Below are 16,239 nucleotides of genomic sequence, written 5' to 3'. Positions count from 1 at the left end.
AAGACCTTTTTTTTGACTAATTCAACCATTTGTTGGATATTTGAAGTTGTCTGTTTTTGTAATGGACATAATTTGATTTTTAAAGTACATCATTATGCTGTATTATTAATTATATTTATTTTACTGTCCACTGCTGAGAGATACCCTGGATAGGAAAAAATTCATTGTTTTGTAGTTGAAATAGATTTAATTCTCTTAAAACATGGGGGTTGCATTCTTTCAAAATTCCATGTTAAGGAAACTTTGCCACGTACAGGCACATAATCACTTCTCATACTGCAAGGCAGAGTATTCAGATAAGTACACAGTGTTGGAAAAACATTCCCAAATTCTGTCATTACCTTCTATCCAAAATAATGAAGATGTGAGTTTTAGCAACCTGAGACAATGTTAACTTTTAAGTCCAAGTTAGGAGTTAGGGGGTCAAACATGACACTGCACCATTTATTTATTTATTTATTTTAAGAAATCAATGGAAATAAGTAGGAATATCTGGGGATTGGGGCATCCCTGATGAAGCCAGATATTTTAAAATTCTAAAACACCGTAATAACTTGCTTTGGGTTAAAATAATCAATGTTAATTATTGCCCCCCATTATAAAGGTATTCTTTAAATGCACTTCCAGACCTATTGGATTTTAATGCTGACATTACAGAGCTCTCACTTTAAAGCTAAAAAATTTACCTTAAGCACATTCCTTACTCCCATTTTGAACTATTTTGACTCTCTTGAATGAAGTAACTGTGGCTCTTATTAATTCAAATTAGATTGTCACCCTGTCTAGACTGTGAGCTCTTTATGGGCAGGGAAGGTGTCTACTAACTCTGTTTTACTGTGCTCTCCCAAAGGCTGAGTACAGTGCTGTGCACCCAGTAAGCACTCAAAAAATGTGATTGATTGATTGACATCTACTTAGCATAGATAATGCAGGTTTCTTGCATGCTTCGCAAGGAGTCTTTTTGCTGAACTTGGTTATTCCGGTTTCCACGGTCTGAAAAAGTTGACTAAAACCATAGCGTGGTTTGCTTCCAAGATACTGCTGCTGATGGGAGATTGTAATATAACTGTATTAAGAACCACAAATATAACTACACAATTAGAAAGCAATGTAAATATTCAAAATTTGACCTATTTTTGTGTACATATGTAAAAACCTTTCAAAGTGATATCTGTTCAGCAGTTAAGTAGCTTGTGCTAGCAAACTACAGACTTGTCATTTAATGCTAGCCAGAGAAAACACAGCTATTAAGGGCTTTAATCTTAATTCTAGTCAGTCAAAATATTGAAAAACTTGAGTGGGTTGGGGAGGTAAGTGTTTGAGGCAAGGTAAACTGTACATATGTTGTGTGAGAGCCCTGTAAAAAAATATTGACATTAAAATTCAGTAGTGTTAAAGCAAAAGGCCTTTTAATGGGAGATCTTTATTTCTGAATTTTATTCAGTTTGATTATACAGTAAAATTGTCTTCCATTAAGTCTCATAAATTCAGACTAAATTTTAAACTAGACTGAAATTGGTTTTATAACTAACTCAGGCCAGTTGTAATTCGAATAAAATTAAGTGAATAGTTGGGCAGCTCTCCTGCTTTTATTTCAGTTACCCACCCAACTGAGGCAAAATTAAGATTTGTCTACTTTTTTATGGCTAGGCATTAAATATTAGCTCAAAAGCAAAATGAGGTTTTTTTTTCCTCTATCGTATGATTTCCCCCCTCTTTTATTTGAGTATCAGAAGTTCAAAGAATGGACTTAGAGTAGTGATGATTAACTAGAAGTTTTTGCAACATCAGTTAATTTGGTTTAGCCTTAGTTTACGCTGAAGTATATTGTTTTATAATCAAGTCCATATGCATTAGGAAATATCACCTGCGACCAGTTAAACTTTAAATTACCTCTTTCTCCTGGGTTAAGCATGACTTTTCTTTTTTTTCCCCCCTCTCGCTATTGTACCTGATAAGTAGTCAGCATCCTCTCCCCCTCCACTCCTACCCTACACTGCGATTTGGTCAGCCATGAGAACACAGTTTCCCATCAGTTTTGTGCATGCAGGTTCCTTAGAGACATAACAGCATGCAATGTACTGTTAATGATTTCCTCAGTCACATTAATCTGGGGAAATCACCAACAGTACATTATGAAAGCTATTGGTGGTGGGTTTTATTTAAGCAATAGGATCGCAATGCTGCTTCCAACTTGCTGTTCCTTTTTATTTCCTTTTTCTGCATGTGTTCTAGCAATCTAGCCTCCTTTCCCTAATTCCTTTGAGTGACTCCATATTAACCTCATAGTCTTACAATCTAATAGTTGGGAAAATAAACGCTGTAAGCAAATGTGGTGAGCAGTCCTTTGATATTTTGCACATCTGCTGCTAAATTTATGACTAATAAATATGGAGAGGATGAAAATTGTTTCTTAAAATTGATGGAATTTATTTCAAATTGAATGAGTTTAATTCAAGGCTATTGTAGTAGCTTTTGGAATATGGAGCAACCTCTTTTTTTTTTTTGCAGTCTGATCTTTTTATTTGCTTTGCATGAGATATGTTGCCCAGCCTGTTGCAGAAATATTTTGTCATATCACAAAACAGATGGGAATGTATCTTATTAAATCTGAAAAATCATGTTTAACAATGAGTTACATGCTTATTAAATTTGCACATTCCGAATTATTCAATATTTGTAATTTACAATGATTCTGTATTTTACCAAGAATCAAATTATTAATATATAATAAGATGGTTGTTCGATGCCAGTTTGCAGTGTAACTTTCTTGGTTGTGACTTCCTCTAGTTCTCTAGCATTTTATCCTAAGCTAAAATTCAAAGATGAAGACTGAATTCATGTCATTTAATAAAAATGCATATGATCAGCTGAAAAAGTGCATTTTTAACAGATGTCTTTTATTCAACCTATGACTTATTTTAATCTTTGCATATTGAATGGAGGTGTCATTGGACAGTTTTGTTGGCCTTCAGTCAAAATAGAAAACTCCTTTATATACGTTTGTTCAGACACTTCTAAAGAAGCAGAATCATCCTTTAAGTACCAGACTTGAATACTATGAAGAATAACTTCCTTTTAGAGGAAATCACAATGTAAACATTTTTCCTTTGTGTCCTTCTTAAATACTTTGTCTGTCACTGATCTAGAACCTAGTGTGTGTTTGCTGTTTAAATACATTATTTTTCCTGTGGCACAAAACTGATTGAGGATGACTGGTTCTTTCCTGGCTGCTCTGATCCAGTTCTGGTCTCAGGGCAGCAAGTGGACGAGGATAGGCGGGATGATGAAGAATGTGGCAGTCTTCATCAAACCAGAAGAAAGAAAAAGCAGGCTACAATAAAATTCCAGGTGGGTTCCAGGAGAACTAATAAAATAGCAGACTGGGGTCTTCAGAGGAAAAGGTAACAAAACTGGTCAGTTCTGGGGAGATGAATTCATTTTTCCAGATCACTAAAACCCTTTCAGGAAATGGCTTTGTTCTGGGCACCGAAGGAGCCCTTATGTGTTGTCGGAGGGCGTATCCTTAGGAGCTCAGAGAAAGGAAAGCAAATTCCTTCCATCCTTCTCTTAATTCTCCTCTTGAATCCTCTTGGACAGCAACGGGTCCTTACAAGGCCGTTGACTTGGCCCCTATCCATTAGCTTTTTGCTTCATTAAAATATTGTAGGAGTGCAGAGTAGTGGTGGTCCTTGTGGGTGGCCGAATTGCTGGCAATGCTCACCGACCACCCTACTCTGGCTTACCCCTAGGAAGAGCTGTAAACATTGTAAGTGACCAACATGTTAGTTTGGCAGTGTAAAGAAGTTATGGGAATGATGCATTCTTTCCACACACTGCCACTTAAATTCTTGTAAAAGTACTTACCTGGATTTAAGGCATTTGGTTCTCTCTGTACTCCCCATGGAAAGCCTGGCTCCTTATTATTTTTGCCATCTTGTATTTTCTGAGCTGCAGTGCAGTGGACTTTTGTTCATGAGAATGCTGTAAAACTGGGACATAAAACTGGTAAGCAGCGTGGCCTAATGCAAAGAGTATGGGCTTGGGAGTCAGAGAACCTGAGTTCCCAGCTCTGCCATTTGCTATGTGATCTTGGGCAACTTAACTTCTCACTTAATTCACTTAACTTCTCTGTGCCTCGGTTAGCTCATCTGTAAAATGGGATTAGGACTGTGAGCCCCACGTGGGACATGGACCGTGTCCATTCTGATCAGCTTGTGTCTACCCCAACGCTTAATATAGTGCCTGACAAAAAACACTTAACAAATACTATGACTTTTTTAAAAAAAATTAGTAATTGTGGTATTTAAGTGCTTACCTAAGTGTCAAGCACTGTCCTAAGAGCTGGGATGGATGCAAGCAAATCGGGTTGGACACACTCCCTGTCTCTCATGGGGCTCACATTCTTGATCCCCATTTTACAGATGAGGTAACCGAGGCACAGAGAAGTGAAGTGACACAGTCACATAGCAGATAAGTGCTGGGGGCCAGGAGTAGAACCCTTGACCTTCTGACTCCTAGGCCTGTTCTTTGTCCACTATGCCATGCTAATCTACCCCAACACTCAGTAGAGTGCCTAGCATATAGTAAGCACTTAACAAATACCATTAAAAATAAAAAACCCCAAAATTAATTTAATCAGTAGAAATAACAACTAAAAGTCATTGCTTAGACATGAATAGTTTTAGACCTTGATCACACTCATTCTGACTTGGTTTTTCTTTTTAGTTTTCTGATTTGTATTTCTATGAATACTTTCCACAGATTTAAGCATCTTCACTTTTCAGGGTATTAGTATTTTTCCACATATACATGGTGTCTGTGTGTTTGTATATGTGTGCATATATACAATAATGTCCTCTTCAAACTCAAAACATTTTTGAAAGTTACGCTACTGATGGTGAGTGGTCAGTCAGAGGATACGCTGTAGGATGCTTGTATCTAATGAACAGTGTAGATTTTGTCTGTTGTGCCCATTGAAGCAGTGCTGGAATTCTAGGAACCCATCATTAACAATATTCTTCAGTGGTCAGTCCAGGAAGAAATTATGTTACATGGAAGTTGTTATGGAAAGAAAGTTCAGAAACATTGTAATTCTTAAACTTTCTAGATTTTGCCAGTAATGTTTTATTTTGTGTTTTACATGTAGCAAGAATATCATTTCGATAGGAAACAGTGCTTTGAAGATTTGAATGATACCTTTGAAGACGTGAATGGCATACAGACAGCAGAAGGGGAAAATATGGGAGGTTGGTGGCCGGAGTATACATCCCCTAATGCAGGTGTGATACCACTAGGCAGTTTATGGAAGCATGCACGCCTGCAGTCTGTATCCATTATCATTTTAAAATTTCAGTTTATTTGTGGCGTATTGTTGTATTCGTTTGAATTTTGTTTGGCTTGCATTTGTGTTTTCTTTCATTTTGAGGTATGTGCATGCTGATGAACTGCCTAGTTTTGGTGTAAAAACCAAGAGAATTGCTGTTTAGCCACGTGTACCCTTCCAGTCCCTGTCCCTGTCAAATATACTGTTCTGTGTGGTAAGATTTATGGATTGTATTTTAAGTTTATCTCAGAGTAAATTGAAATATTCCTTCTGTTCTGCACCTAAATTTTTACACTGTAGGCAGGTAAAGTTGTTTCAAGTTGAAGCTATTAATTAAAAATCGCAGGTAGCATTTCGGAAATTTTATTTTATGTACTCATTCCAAATTGTTAATTGATTTTTCTCTTCAGTTAGAGATTTGTGAGCCAGAAATGACTTGGGTCTCCAGATCCTAGCAGAGGGAAGAAGGGAATCAGTTGATTGTCTTTTTTTTTTTTTTTTTGAGAGAAGAGACCTTGTCTATTTCTTAGCATCTATTTTTTGAATACCTTTGAGATTGAGCAATTAAGGAGAAAGCTTCCTGAAGGAGGTAGACTTTGATCTATGATTTAAAGAAGGGGATAGAAATGGGTTGGCAGCAGGAACAGAGAGTCTATTTCATAACCTTGGAATAGTGTGGGTACAGGCTTAGAGAGGAGAGTGCTGTTGGCTTGGTACCTTAATTAAGGTTAAGATTATGGGTCATCTATACACTTGAGGCTGTATCGCCCACCTTCATGCCTCTTAAGCACATATCCTTCTACTCGGTTACTTTCCCAAATCTGTAATTTAATTTGATGTCTGTCTCCTATGCCAAGTTGTAAGCTCCGAGGGCAGAGGTTGTGCCTATATACCCTACTGAACTTTCCCAAGCACTTAGTACACAGTAAGAACTCATTAAATAGCATTGATCAATTGATTCATAATAATTATAGTATTTATTGAGTTCTTTCTATGTATAAGCACTGGGCTAGAGTCAAGATAATCACATTGGACACAGTTTCTGTCCCACTTAGGGCTCACAGTCTTCAAGGGATGGAGAACGAGTATTTTATCCCCAGAAGCAGCATAGCCTAGTGGAAAGACCATGGGTCTGGAAGTTAGAGGATCTGGGTTCTAATCCTGGCTCTGCCACTTATCTGTTGTGTGACCTTGGGCAAGTCATTTAGCTTCTCTCAACTCAGTTACCTCATTTATAAAACAGGGATTAAGACAGTAACTCTTATATGGGACAGTGACTTTGTCCAACCCAATTATCTTGTATCTACCCCAGCGTTTAGTACAGTGCCTGGTACATAGTGAGCCCTTAAATACTATTTAAAAAAAAAGAAAGACGAGGAAAGAGTGGCAGAGTGCAATTAAGTGGTTTGCTAAGGTCCTATAGTGGGAAAATGGCAGATTGGGGCTAAAGGCCAGCCAGATGTCATAATGCCCAGTTCAGTCATCTCTCAACTAGGATGCACTGCCTCCCTTTGCACCTGTGTGCCTTTTATTATGATTACACATTTCCTCTGTTAAGGTCTTAGCAATTTTATTACGTTTTTCTATTGTGCTCAAGTAGCTCAGTCTCACTTGAAAAAACTTTCAAAGGCAAATATTCTAGGTGAGACTACTGTTAACATTTTATTGAATCTGGTGTTGCTTCAATAATTTCTAAATTAAATGAGTCAATTTCAGAGCAGCAGTGAGGAAAATGATATCAATATATAAATTTATTTTGAAATGTGTCTTAAAGGTAGACAGTGCTACTTTATATTTCAAACTGTGGGGAAAGCATATTTTAGGTTTTACCATATTTCTTGGTTAAATTGCTAAATATATCGAGTCAGAAATATGGTATGATTTTTTAGGAAGTCAGGGATTATTCCATTGTTGAAGGAGGAAATTATAGCAGGTTTGTTGTTTAGCTATTGGTGTCTCAAGCTACTCTATAACCGTAGGCATTTCTTCTTGACCTTCCTTGAAATTGTGTTTCCTTTTAAATTAAGAAGGATTACGGACGGTGATGGAGGGATTGGAGTTGGAGAGAAATCAACTACAAGAGCAAATTTTATCTCTTGAAGATCGTTGTCAGGATTTGGAAGATAGACTTCAGTTGCAAGCCAGAGTGGAAGCTTTGCAGGTAGACATTTTTCTTCTACTCTGAAGTCAGTATGAGATTAAGAATAGCCATTTATTCAGTTCAGAAAAAACTTTCTTACAGAGTATGAAGGGCAGATAGTGTACAGGTTTCCCTTGCCAGCAGTAGGGGCTGAGGATTAAGACCCAAAGGCTTATGGGGTAATTGAGGTTAAGGAATGTTAAATTTCTTTCCAACATTGAAATTGATTTCCTTTGATCATTATGGTAAAGGTAATGTCGTTAAAGTGGGCATAAGGTTGTTTTTCGAAGATTAAAAAATTAAGACCCTTGATTTTTTTTAAAAGAGAGGAAAGCATAGTATGTGCTGTTTATGGTACCAACATTATTGAGACTTCAGCCCCCTTAAAATCAGTTCCAGCAGTTTAAACATTTAAATGTTTACTCAGCAATTTTCAAAATTATCTGAAGCTTCAGGTGAAGATGTTATCATCAACTATTGTTAGGAAAGAGTGTATTAATGACTTAGAATGGTAAACAAAAATAAGTTAAGAGGTGGAGATGAGAAAGAAACAACAAATTGCATTGTGTGTCACCAGCAAAAATGAAATTTATGAACTTTACTATTGTGAATGGGTTTTAGGGGATACATGGGTGAAAAAGAAATGAGGTCAGTTAAGTGGAAATGTTTAGTCATTAAGGTTTAAGGGAAAATAAATTTCATTGTCCAAACATCAGTGAAAATTTGGAAGCCTATAATATTCCTGCTGTATCACTGTTGTAAGGAATTGGCATTAACCTATTTCAAAATCTCACTGACAATGTTAGATAACTTGATAAAAACCTTTTTTAACAGAAGCTTTCTATGTTTCACCTTCCACCTAACTCTGATTTCTGTAGCCTTCAAATAGTGTTGCTTCTAGCTGCTATTTTTGCTCACTTTAGCAAAACTTTGCTTATTGTCAATCTGTGTTTTCTGAGCAAAAATTTAGTTTAATTCACAAAAAATGCATTATCTTCTACAAATATGTGATGGCATCACTGAAAAGTAACTGAGGGCTGCCAGAATGTGTGCTTGAACTACATGGTCTGGATAGCTTGCAGTGGCAGAATTAGGGAACATTCTTCCAACAGCGCACATCCATATGGGAAGGGTGTGATTTGATGTTGGGGAAAAAACAGTTAAGAGCTTGCATCTAGGGTGGACACACAGTGAGTATACACCAACAAGACGTTCCATTAACGTGGGCTTCTGCAGGAATATTATATGAGAAGTGGGTGAATTATTATTAATAATAATAATGGCATTTATTAAGTGCTTACTATGTGCAAAGCACTGTTCTAAGCACTGGGGAGGTTACAAGGTGATCAGGTTGTCCCACGGGGGGCTCACAGTCTTAATCACCATTTTATAGATGAGGTAACTGAGGCCCGTAGAAGTTGTGACTTGCCCAAAATCACATAGCTGACAAGTGGTGGAGCCAGAATTTGAACCCATGACCTCTGACTCCAAAGCCCGGGCTGTTTCCACTGAGCCATGTGAACTGGTGAAGTGCTATTAATGTAGGTAGACAGAAATTGCTAGTGTACATTAATTTGAGTGAATATCTTTTTAACTACTCATTTAGCAGTGTATTTATTTAAAACTTCTGATTGCAAGTTTTTCTTGGGTTCCAGTCAAAACATAAAATGTCTATGACAACACTGGCACCTCTTATTAATACAGTACTCCATAATGGATGCTAGATTTTACTAAAATGTACAACTTTTTGGTTTGGGGGAAAATGAACAAGTGATATACGAAGGTGTGTATATAACTTCTTACACAAGTTTTTGTATAAAATCAGTTGTCAAGAGAAAACAATGTAAGAGCTCTTAAAGGATCTTGTAACCAAGCCTTTCCACACAGATGACATTTGGTGTAGACGGAGAAGGGCATCTCTTAAGGGCCATACAGGTCTGTTTTGTTTCTTCAGTAGTGGCTAGCACATGTCCTGCAGGTGGGGACAGATTTTGCCATGTTTGTCGTCCATGCTGTTAATTAAAAAACTCATTCGTTAAAAGTTTCTGCTATTAGTGGCTGTGTTTTTTTTGTTTTTTTTTGGAGTTTGACTCATGACCTGGTGCAGTGAAGCTTGTTTAGAATAACAAAATGTTGTGCATAATACAATGTCAGTTGAGTTTATGACATTTATAGCTTTGGAGATTCATTTAACAACACATTATGAATGGTGGAATAGGAATTTTTTTACTGTGGAAAATGTGATGAAAGTCTTATACATCACTGGCATCATTTAAATAATTTGCACATTGGTGGGGATGAAATATTTTAAGACTTAAGACTCTGGTTGCCTTCCCTCAGCTCTCCATTTTCATATCTGCTCCTTACTAGAACTTGCCTTGCTTCTAATTTATTATAAAACTTTCCAAATTCAATTTGATTTATCCTAAATTCTGTTTGTAGCCCATTTGATGTCATTTATTAAAACTCATAACAAAATTCAGTTTCAGAAGCAGACATCATTTTCTCCCTTCTCTTTCCTCTTTTATTTTTCCCCATATCAATATTTGTTCATTTTTCTCTTTCTTCCTTAACATTTTCTCTCATCAGAAACTTCTCATCTTCTCATACTTTCCCTTTCTGGTGGCTTATTTCCTCATGTTTTCGGTCTCAGATTCTTTTTCTCCTCTGGTCCCTTAGCTCTCTTATACTTCAGTGCTGCTGCAGAGAGAGAGCCCAAGTTTATTTAGGGCCGTGAAAAAGACTCTCCTTTTAAAAATCAACTTTATCTGGTTTCCAGTTCCAACTTCCCACCAGTGCTATTTCTGTCCTGGTCTTCTTAGGAGGGTACGGAACCGTGTCGTGACCTAAGTAGAAGGATGGTTTTTGGGGGAACCTTGTGACAGTTCTGCTCTGCTAACTAGCATTGTGCCTTCGCCCTCCCACTTTGGTTCTTTTGATCCCTAAGGCCCAGGAAGCAGGCAAAAAAGTTAATGGACACTCAGCTGGAAGCTGAGAAGCAGCATGGTGTAGTGGATAGAGCATAGGCCTGGGAATCAGAAGGTCAAGGGTTCTAATCCCAGCTCTGCCACTTGTCGGCTGTGTGACCTTGGGCAAGTCACTTCACTTCTCTGGGCCTCAGTTACCTCATCTGTAAAATGGAGATTGAGACCGTGAGTCCCACATGGGACAGGGACTGTGTCCAACTCAATTTGCTTGTCCCTAGCACTTAGTAGAATGCCTGGCACAAAGTATGCACTTAACAAATACTGTCATTATTATTATGTGAATGGAGAAAAAAAGCCAGAATGTGTCTCTTCTCATCATTATTCGCTTCCACCTTCATTCAGATAAGAATATATTTTTTTTCCATGGGTAGCTGTGAAGGAACTGAATAATATAATGATAATAAGCAGTATGGATAAAAGGGAGCAGTTGTTGATTCACAGATCTGTTCTTGATCTCATTCTCAGTACTGTGATGTTTTCTTTTAATATGTTGTACTGAAATTTAGGTGTCCCTTAATTGTTCTGTTATTTATTTTGTTCAGTTTGGTAGTAAATTTGAATTCCTTCCTCAATCACCACATGAGGTGAACGCTCTTCAAAGTGGGAATGGCTTTCAAGTATCTCTCAGGATCAGAATTAAGAGTATTTCCTCATAACTAGCAGAACCATGATGCCAATATTTTATAAGCGCAGGAATTTAAAGGATTAAGAAAATAATAGGCAATGTCCCTCATGTCAGATCTTGCCTCCATGGCCAAGCAAAAAACCCTTGAAACTAAATTACTATGATTTTTAAGCCCTGTGTCCGTGCTGGCCTAGGAAACAGCAAATCATGCTTTAAATGAAAGGCTACATATAGGCCTTGCCAATTTTTAAGGTCATATCTCTTTCTCTAAAGTTCTGGGATGTATTTGCTATTGTTTTTTCCAGAATGAAAATGAACATCTGCAGACGCTACTTGGACAGCTCCAAAGTCAGCAAGCACAGGATAATGAGAAGAATGAAGTAATTGTTTCTGGCTTGAATGAACAACTGAAAGGGTAAAATATTTATTTTATGGTTATATATGGGTTGTAACATTTTCTTTACTTATGATTATTTCATGTATGTACATATATGTGTGAAGCCATAGACTATATCAAGCCCTATTTTTTGATGTTTTGTATTTGTATTTTCATATCTGCTTATTCCTGGACTTGCTTTTTTAGTTATGGACCAACTAGACAAAATGCTTATATCCCAAGGAAATGTAAATGACTCCATATTAAAAATCCAGTGATCTGGTTCACAGTTCGTACAATGTAACAGAAGTTCCCAAGTTCCAAATATGTGTCTGAGCCAGTAAGAAGCTATATAAATATGTGTCATTCTTAGGTTAAATGATAGGAAAGCCTTCCTTGAAAATGAACTTGGGGAAAAAGAACAGAAGCTATTGCATGCAGCAAAGAAATTGGAGGAAATTGATAATTGTAAGGTGTTACTACAAGAGAAAGTAAGTTCCATGGAAGAAATGAAGGAGAAGTTGGCCCAAACAGAACAGCAAGTAAGTTACAAGTTCTCTCCATAAAAGAGAACTTACATTTGCTAAGATTGAAAATGTGCAAAATAAAATATTTTACATTTTAATCTTTCAATCTTTTAATAGATTTAAATCTTTAGAAAAACTTTTAATTCTGAAAATATACACAGTAGGACACCGTATAAGCACAAAAACAAAATGAGACCAAGGCAGTAATCAATCAGTAGCATTTACTGAGAACTTATTTTGTGCGGAACATTGTATTAAGCATTGGACACTGCTTTGCATTGCACTACATCTAGAATACAGTGCATTTTTACCCAAACCTAGCATTCTTCTTGCATGTGGATTCTCATGCAGTGGGGAGGAAACTTCAGGGGACTCTGTATCTGATAGTTGAAAAACTATGATCACACACTCTGATTGGAACTTGCGCCCTTATGTTGGCCCAAAACTGTACTCTCTCAAGTTCTTAGTACAGTGCTCTGCACACAGTAAGTGCTCAGTAAATGCCACTGTTTGATTTGCCGTCATAAGTTTGGGGGAATAAAAAAAAAAGGAAGCTTAAAGAGTAAGTACAGGAGTATGAGTGAATACTTCTGTGTGAAAGAGACAGAGAGAGAGAGAGAGAGAGAGAAAACCCTGATAAAGTTCTTCCATTGTCTTCCTGCTTCTGTCTGGATCTGGCCCAGACTGCAGTCTACTCTCAACTTGTTCTTTTCCCTATACAAGAACCATAGGATCAGACCACTTAGGGCCAGGATTCCCATTGCCCAGGCATGAATTGGAGCCAGGACTGGGGTTCTTTCTTACCCTCTCCCACCTCCTGCGAAACCCCACTGGAGAAAGATTCATTCATTCATTGTCATATTTATTGAGCGCTTACTGTGTGCAGAGCACTGTACTAGGCTCTTGTTAGATCAGCCCTTTCAATCCCCTTATATCATGTTCCCATTGTATTGTGAACATTCCAGAGTATTTAGTATGATGAAAAGAAATCTTAGTTCTTTCGATTTGTACTTCATGTTGAAAAGACTACAACCACTATTAATTGTAGAATTTGAACAGCTGCCTACATGTTAAAAGATGTTGTTTTCGAGGTGAAGTTTTATTGAAGAATGAGTCTGCCTGAAAAGATATAAGAGAGCCTGGTGGTGCCTTTCACACTGTATGGGTTGAAATGTATTTCTTTATTGTGTTGATGTATACTTGCTGTGTACAGACGAGTGTACAGAGAACTATATATCTCTCTCTCTATATATATGTATGTATGTATACGTACATATAGTTTAGGTATCATTCCTCGGCTCTACCGGCTAATCAATCATATTTATTGAGTGCTAACTGTGGGCAGAGCACTGTACTGTGAGTACAGCACAACAGAGCTGTAGACACATTCCCTGCCCACAAGAAGCTTACAGTCCAGTGCATTTTAATCTGTCCTCAGAGAAACTGATGAGTGGAGAAGAATCAATTCGAAATAAAGGGTCATTTGACTTATTAATGTGAAGTGGAATGATCTCTGAAAGAGATAAAATGTTTTTTTCGGCAGGAGATTTAGTTTCTGGTACCAGCTTGGTTTGCAATTTTGGCAAATTGCTTTATCACACTTTGTATCAGTTTCTTCATTTTTGTTTCTTGGCTTTTCCATAGAGAGACTATTTATCAGTTGTTGGGTTAAGGGATGTGTTGCTGAGTCCTTCAAGTTACTGGAAGGAAGTTTAGCCTTCTCCCCTGAAGTACGGTTTTAGTTTACATTGAGCTCTAGATTGTTAGCCCCTCCAACAGATGGTAAACTCCTTGAGAGTTGTGATTTTTGTCAACTAATTCTGTAGTCTTCTTGCAAGCATTTAGTATGGTGCCCTGGTAATACTCAACAAGTACTGTTGACTAATTGATTGAACTCAGTTTCCTGATATTGTGGAAGAGTATATATGGTCAGGAATTTGGAAATGTAGGGAACCCTGGTGATTTATGGGCATTTGTCCCCTAAAACTTTAAGCAGCTGAGGTTGGAGGCTGTTAAGAACCCCTTAAGGATACTTCAAAGCATTCAGGTGGGTACAGGCAGTACAGCCAACAGTATGACAGACAAAATAGCCTAGGCCCCAGCAAGAAGAAGCTGCAGAGGTGGAGGGAGAAGCAGGTGATGAGTACCCCAGAGGCCTTGAAACAGACAGTAGGCCGGAGTCATTATTTTTATGTACATATTTTAAAATATAAATTATATTAATGCCTGTCTCCCCCTCCAGATGGTAAATTCATTGTACTTGTCTGCCAACTTTCTGGTATTATAATTTCCCAAGTACTTAATACAGTACTCTGCACATAGTAAACATTCAAAATAGCACTGATTCATTTATTTTCCTTTGTCACAGAATTTCTGCCCTCTGTTGTTGCTGGAGCGTGTGTGTGTGTGTGTGTGTGTGTGTGTGTGTGTGTGTGTGTGTGTGAAAGAGAGAAGGAACAAACAAACACAAACTTGTGCCTAAATGGAAAAGAGAAAATAAATGATGGGAAAGGTGTGTGTTGCAGTGGAGGGGGCAAGATTCAGGTGAAACTCTGAAACTGCAAGGGGTCTTCTCTTGTTTTCTCTACCCTTTTTTCAACTTGTTCACCCTCTCTTCCTTCACCTCTTCCTCCTCCCCTCACAAAAGATGTTTAGATCCTAACGGTGCTATCTAAGGGCCTTTACCTCAAATAGGAAACCAGAGTGGAGTCACCAGTGTTCTATGGGACTCCATTTTCAGATTGGGGAGGAGAGAAGATGTGCCCTACTGCCAGATTGGATTTGTTTTGCAATATTGGTGATATTTTGCATACTTGAGGTGGCTGCCAATGAGTAATTAGTAAATATGACACTTTCATGTGCACTAGTGCATGCAGTTTTTTTTGTTTCCCTTTCATTTCCTTTATTGATTTTCTTTTTTCATTTTGCAGTGTTGGCTTTTGTGTGGGTTTTTCTTTTTTTGCTTCGCTATTCCAATGTCTCAAGAAAGACCCCCCACACATGCACACTCACATACTATTAAAGATAATTATTATTATTAAAGGTAATCTGGCTGCATTGTATAACAAAGGATTTTGAAAAATGAAAAACCTCATTTTCTTCAGAGGTCTCACAGAGAAATTGTTCCGTGACAACAGACAGTATCCACTCTCTCCATCCTCTTTCATAGCGACTACTAAGCCGGTGAAGGCAGAAACTAAATTTAGTTTTTCGTATTGGCAGGTAAAAAGTCAACAACATCAGCAAATTGCCTGAATTACCCATAAAATGTTTTTGGGGTTGTAAATTGGGTTCTTTAAAATAATTTGAAAACCCAGAATTATTTTATTAATTGCATATACACACACACATTTGTTTTATTCTAGTTGGAAGAAGTTAGAAAGCAGTGCCAGGAGAATGAAGCAGAGTGCTCTGAACAAAAAATTACAATTGGTCATTTAGAAGAGAAAATAGCAACGCTTAAAGAAAAGGTAATAGATTCAAATGCTCTTTTGTTTTTGACTTCTTTTGATAGCAGTAGTGGTATTTAAGCCCCTCTTAGGCTCGCACTTGGACAGTTTCCAGTAGTCTGCCAGTCTTGACTACGGGAGGGAGAGTCAAGCAGAGGCATATCCATTCCATTGTTAATGTGGGCAGTGGCTAATGAGTGGAAGGCAGTCTGCTACAGTCAAAACTCACCTGTGCTGGGCAACAGCAGCGTGGGAGAGAGTTGAGGGTAGAGACTCAAGTTTACTGCATGGAAGAAGGCAATGGTAGACCAATTCCATCTTTTTACCAAGAGAGCCCTATGGATACACTACCAGAATGATTGCAAGTGGAGGTGCGGCGTTCTGGGAGAGATGTGTTTGTGGCATCATTATGGGTCAGAGACGACTTGACAGCATAAGACAAGACAAGAGGTATGTAAGGGACTACTGTGTGCAAAGCCACCAAGAAGCTCTCTCACTCTGAGGAGGAGGGGTTGACTATGAACACATAAGGAAAGATGAAACAGTATGAACTCAAAGACAAAGTAAAAGATAAAGACGATGTTACAATGAAAACAGGGTTGTGTAGATAAATTCAAATCAGGGTAGTTAAGTGTGTGTGAACAAACTAGTGACAACACAATCTGGGCAACTTTAATTTTTGTATCAAAACAATGCTGTGATAAACTGCCCTTATTATGAGCAAGATTTCTGAAGTTGCAGAAATAGCCTGGAAGATGGGGAAATTGCACAACCCTGACCTCTTTTTCTTCTGCAGTGGCGATTCCCTA

At 37.7% G+C, this 16,239-nt stretch overlaps 1 protein-coding gene across 10 annotated transcripts in view; it reads left to right on the top strand.

Moving 5' to 3' along the window:
* LOC119943608 (putative leucine-rich repeat-containing protein DDB_G0290503) overlaps positions 1-16,239 on the top strand; it is a 62,096-nt gene that overhangs the window by 30,098 nt on the left and 15,759 nt on the right. For 6 of the 10 annotated variants that reach the window (XM_038764704.1, XM_038764703.1, XM_038764705.1 and 3 more), the window contains 6 exons: positions 3,245-3,351; positions 5,150-5,282; positions 7,354-7,487; positions 11,384-11,493; positions 11,828-11,996; positions 15,347-15,451. In XM_038764704.1, the coding sequence (XP_038620632.1) occupies positions 3,245-3,351; positions 5,150-5,282; positions 7,354-7,487; positions 11,384-11,493; positions 11,828-11,996; positions 15,347-15,451 (758 nt within the window). The remainder of the gene's footprint in view (positions 1-3,244; positions 3,352-5,149; positions 5,283-7,353; positions 7,488-11,383; positions 11,494-11,827; positions 11,997-15,346; positions 15,452-16,239) is intronic. The other 4 variants (XM_038764700.1, XM_038764699.1, XM_038764702.1 and 1 more) reach the window with 4 other exon arrangements.

This window comes from Tachyglossus aculeatus, chromosome 22, assembly GCF_015852505.1.
Source record: "Tachyglossus aculeatus isolate mTacAcu1 chromosome 22, mTacAcu1.pri, whole genome shotgun sequence".
Lineage (NCBI taxonomy): Eukaryota > Metazoa > Chordata > Mammalia > Monotremata > Tachyglossidae > Tachyglossus > Tachyglossus aculeatus.
The sequence above is the reverse complement of the archived record's forward strand: the minus strand, read 5'-3'. Positions and strand labels throughout refer to the sequence as shown.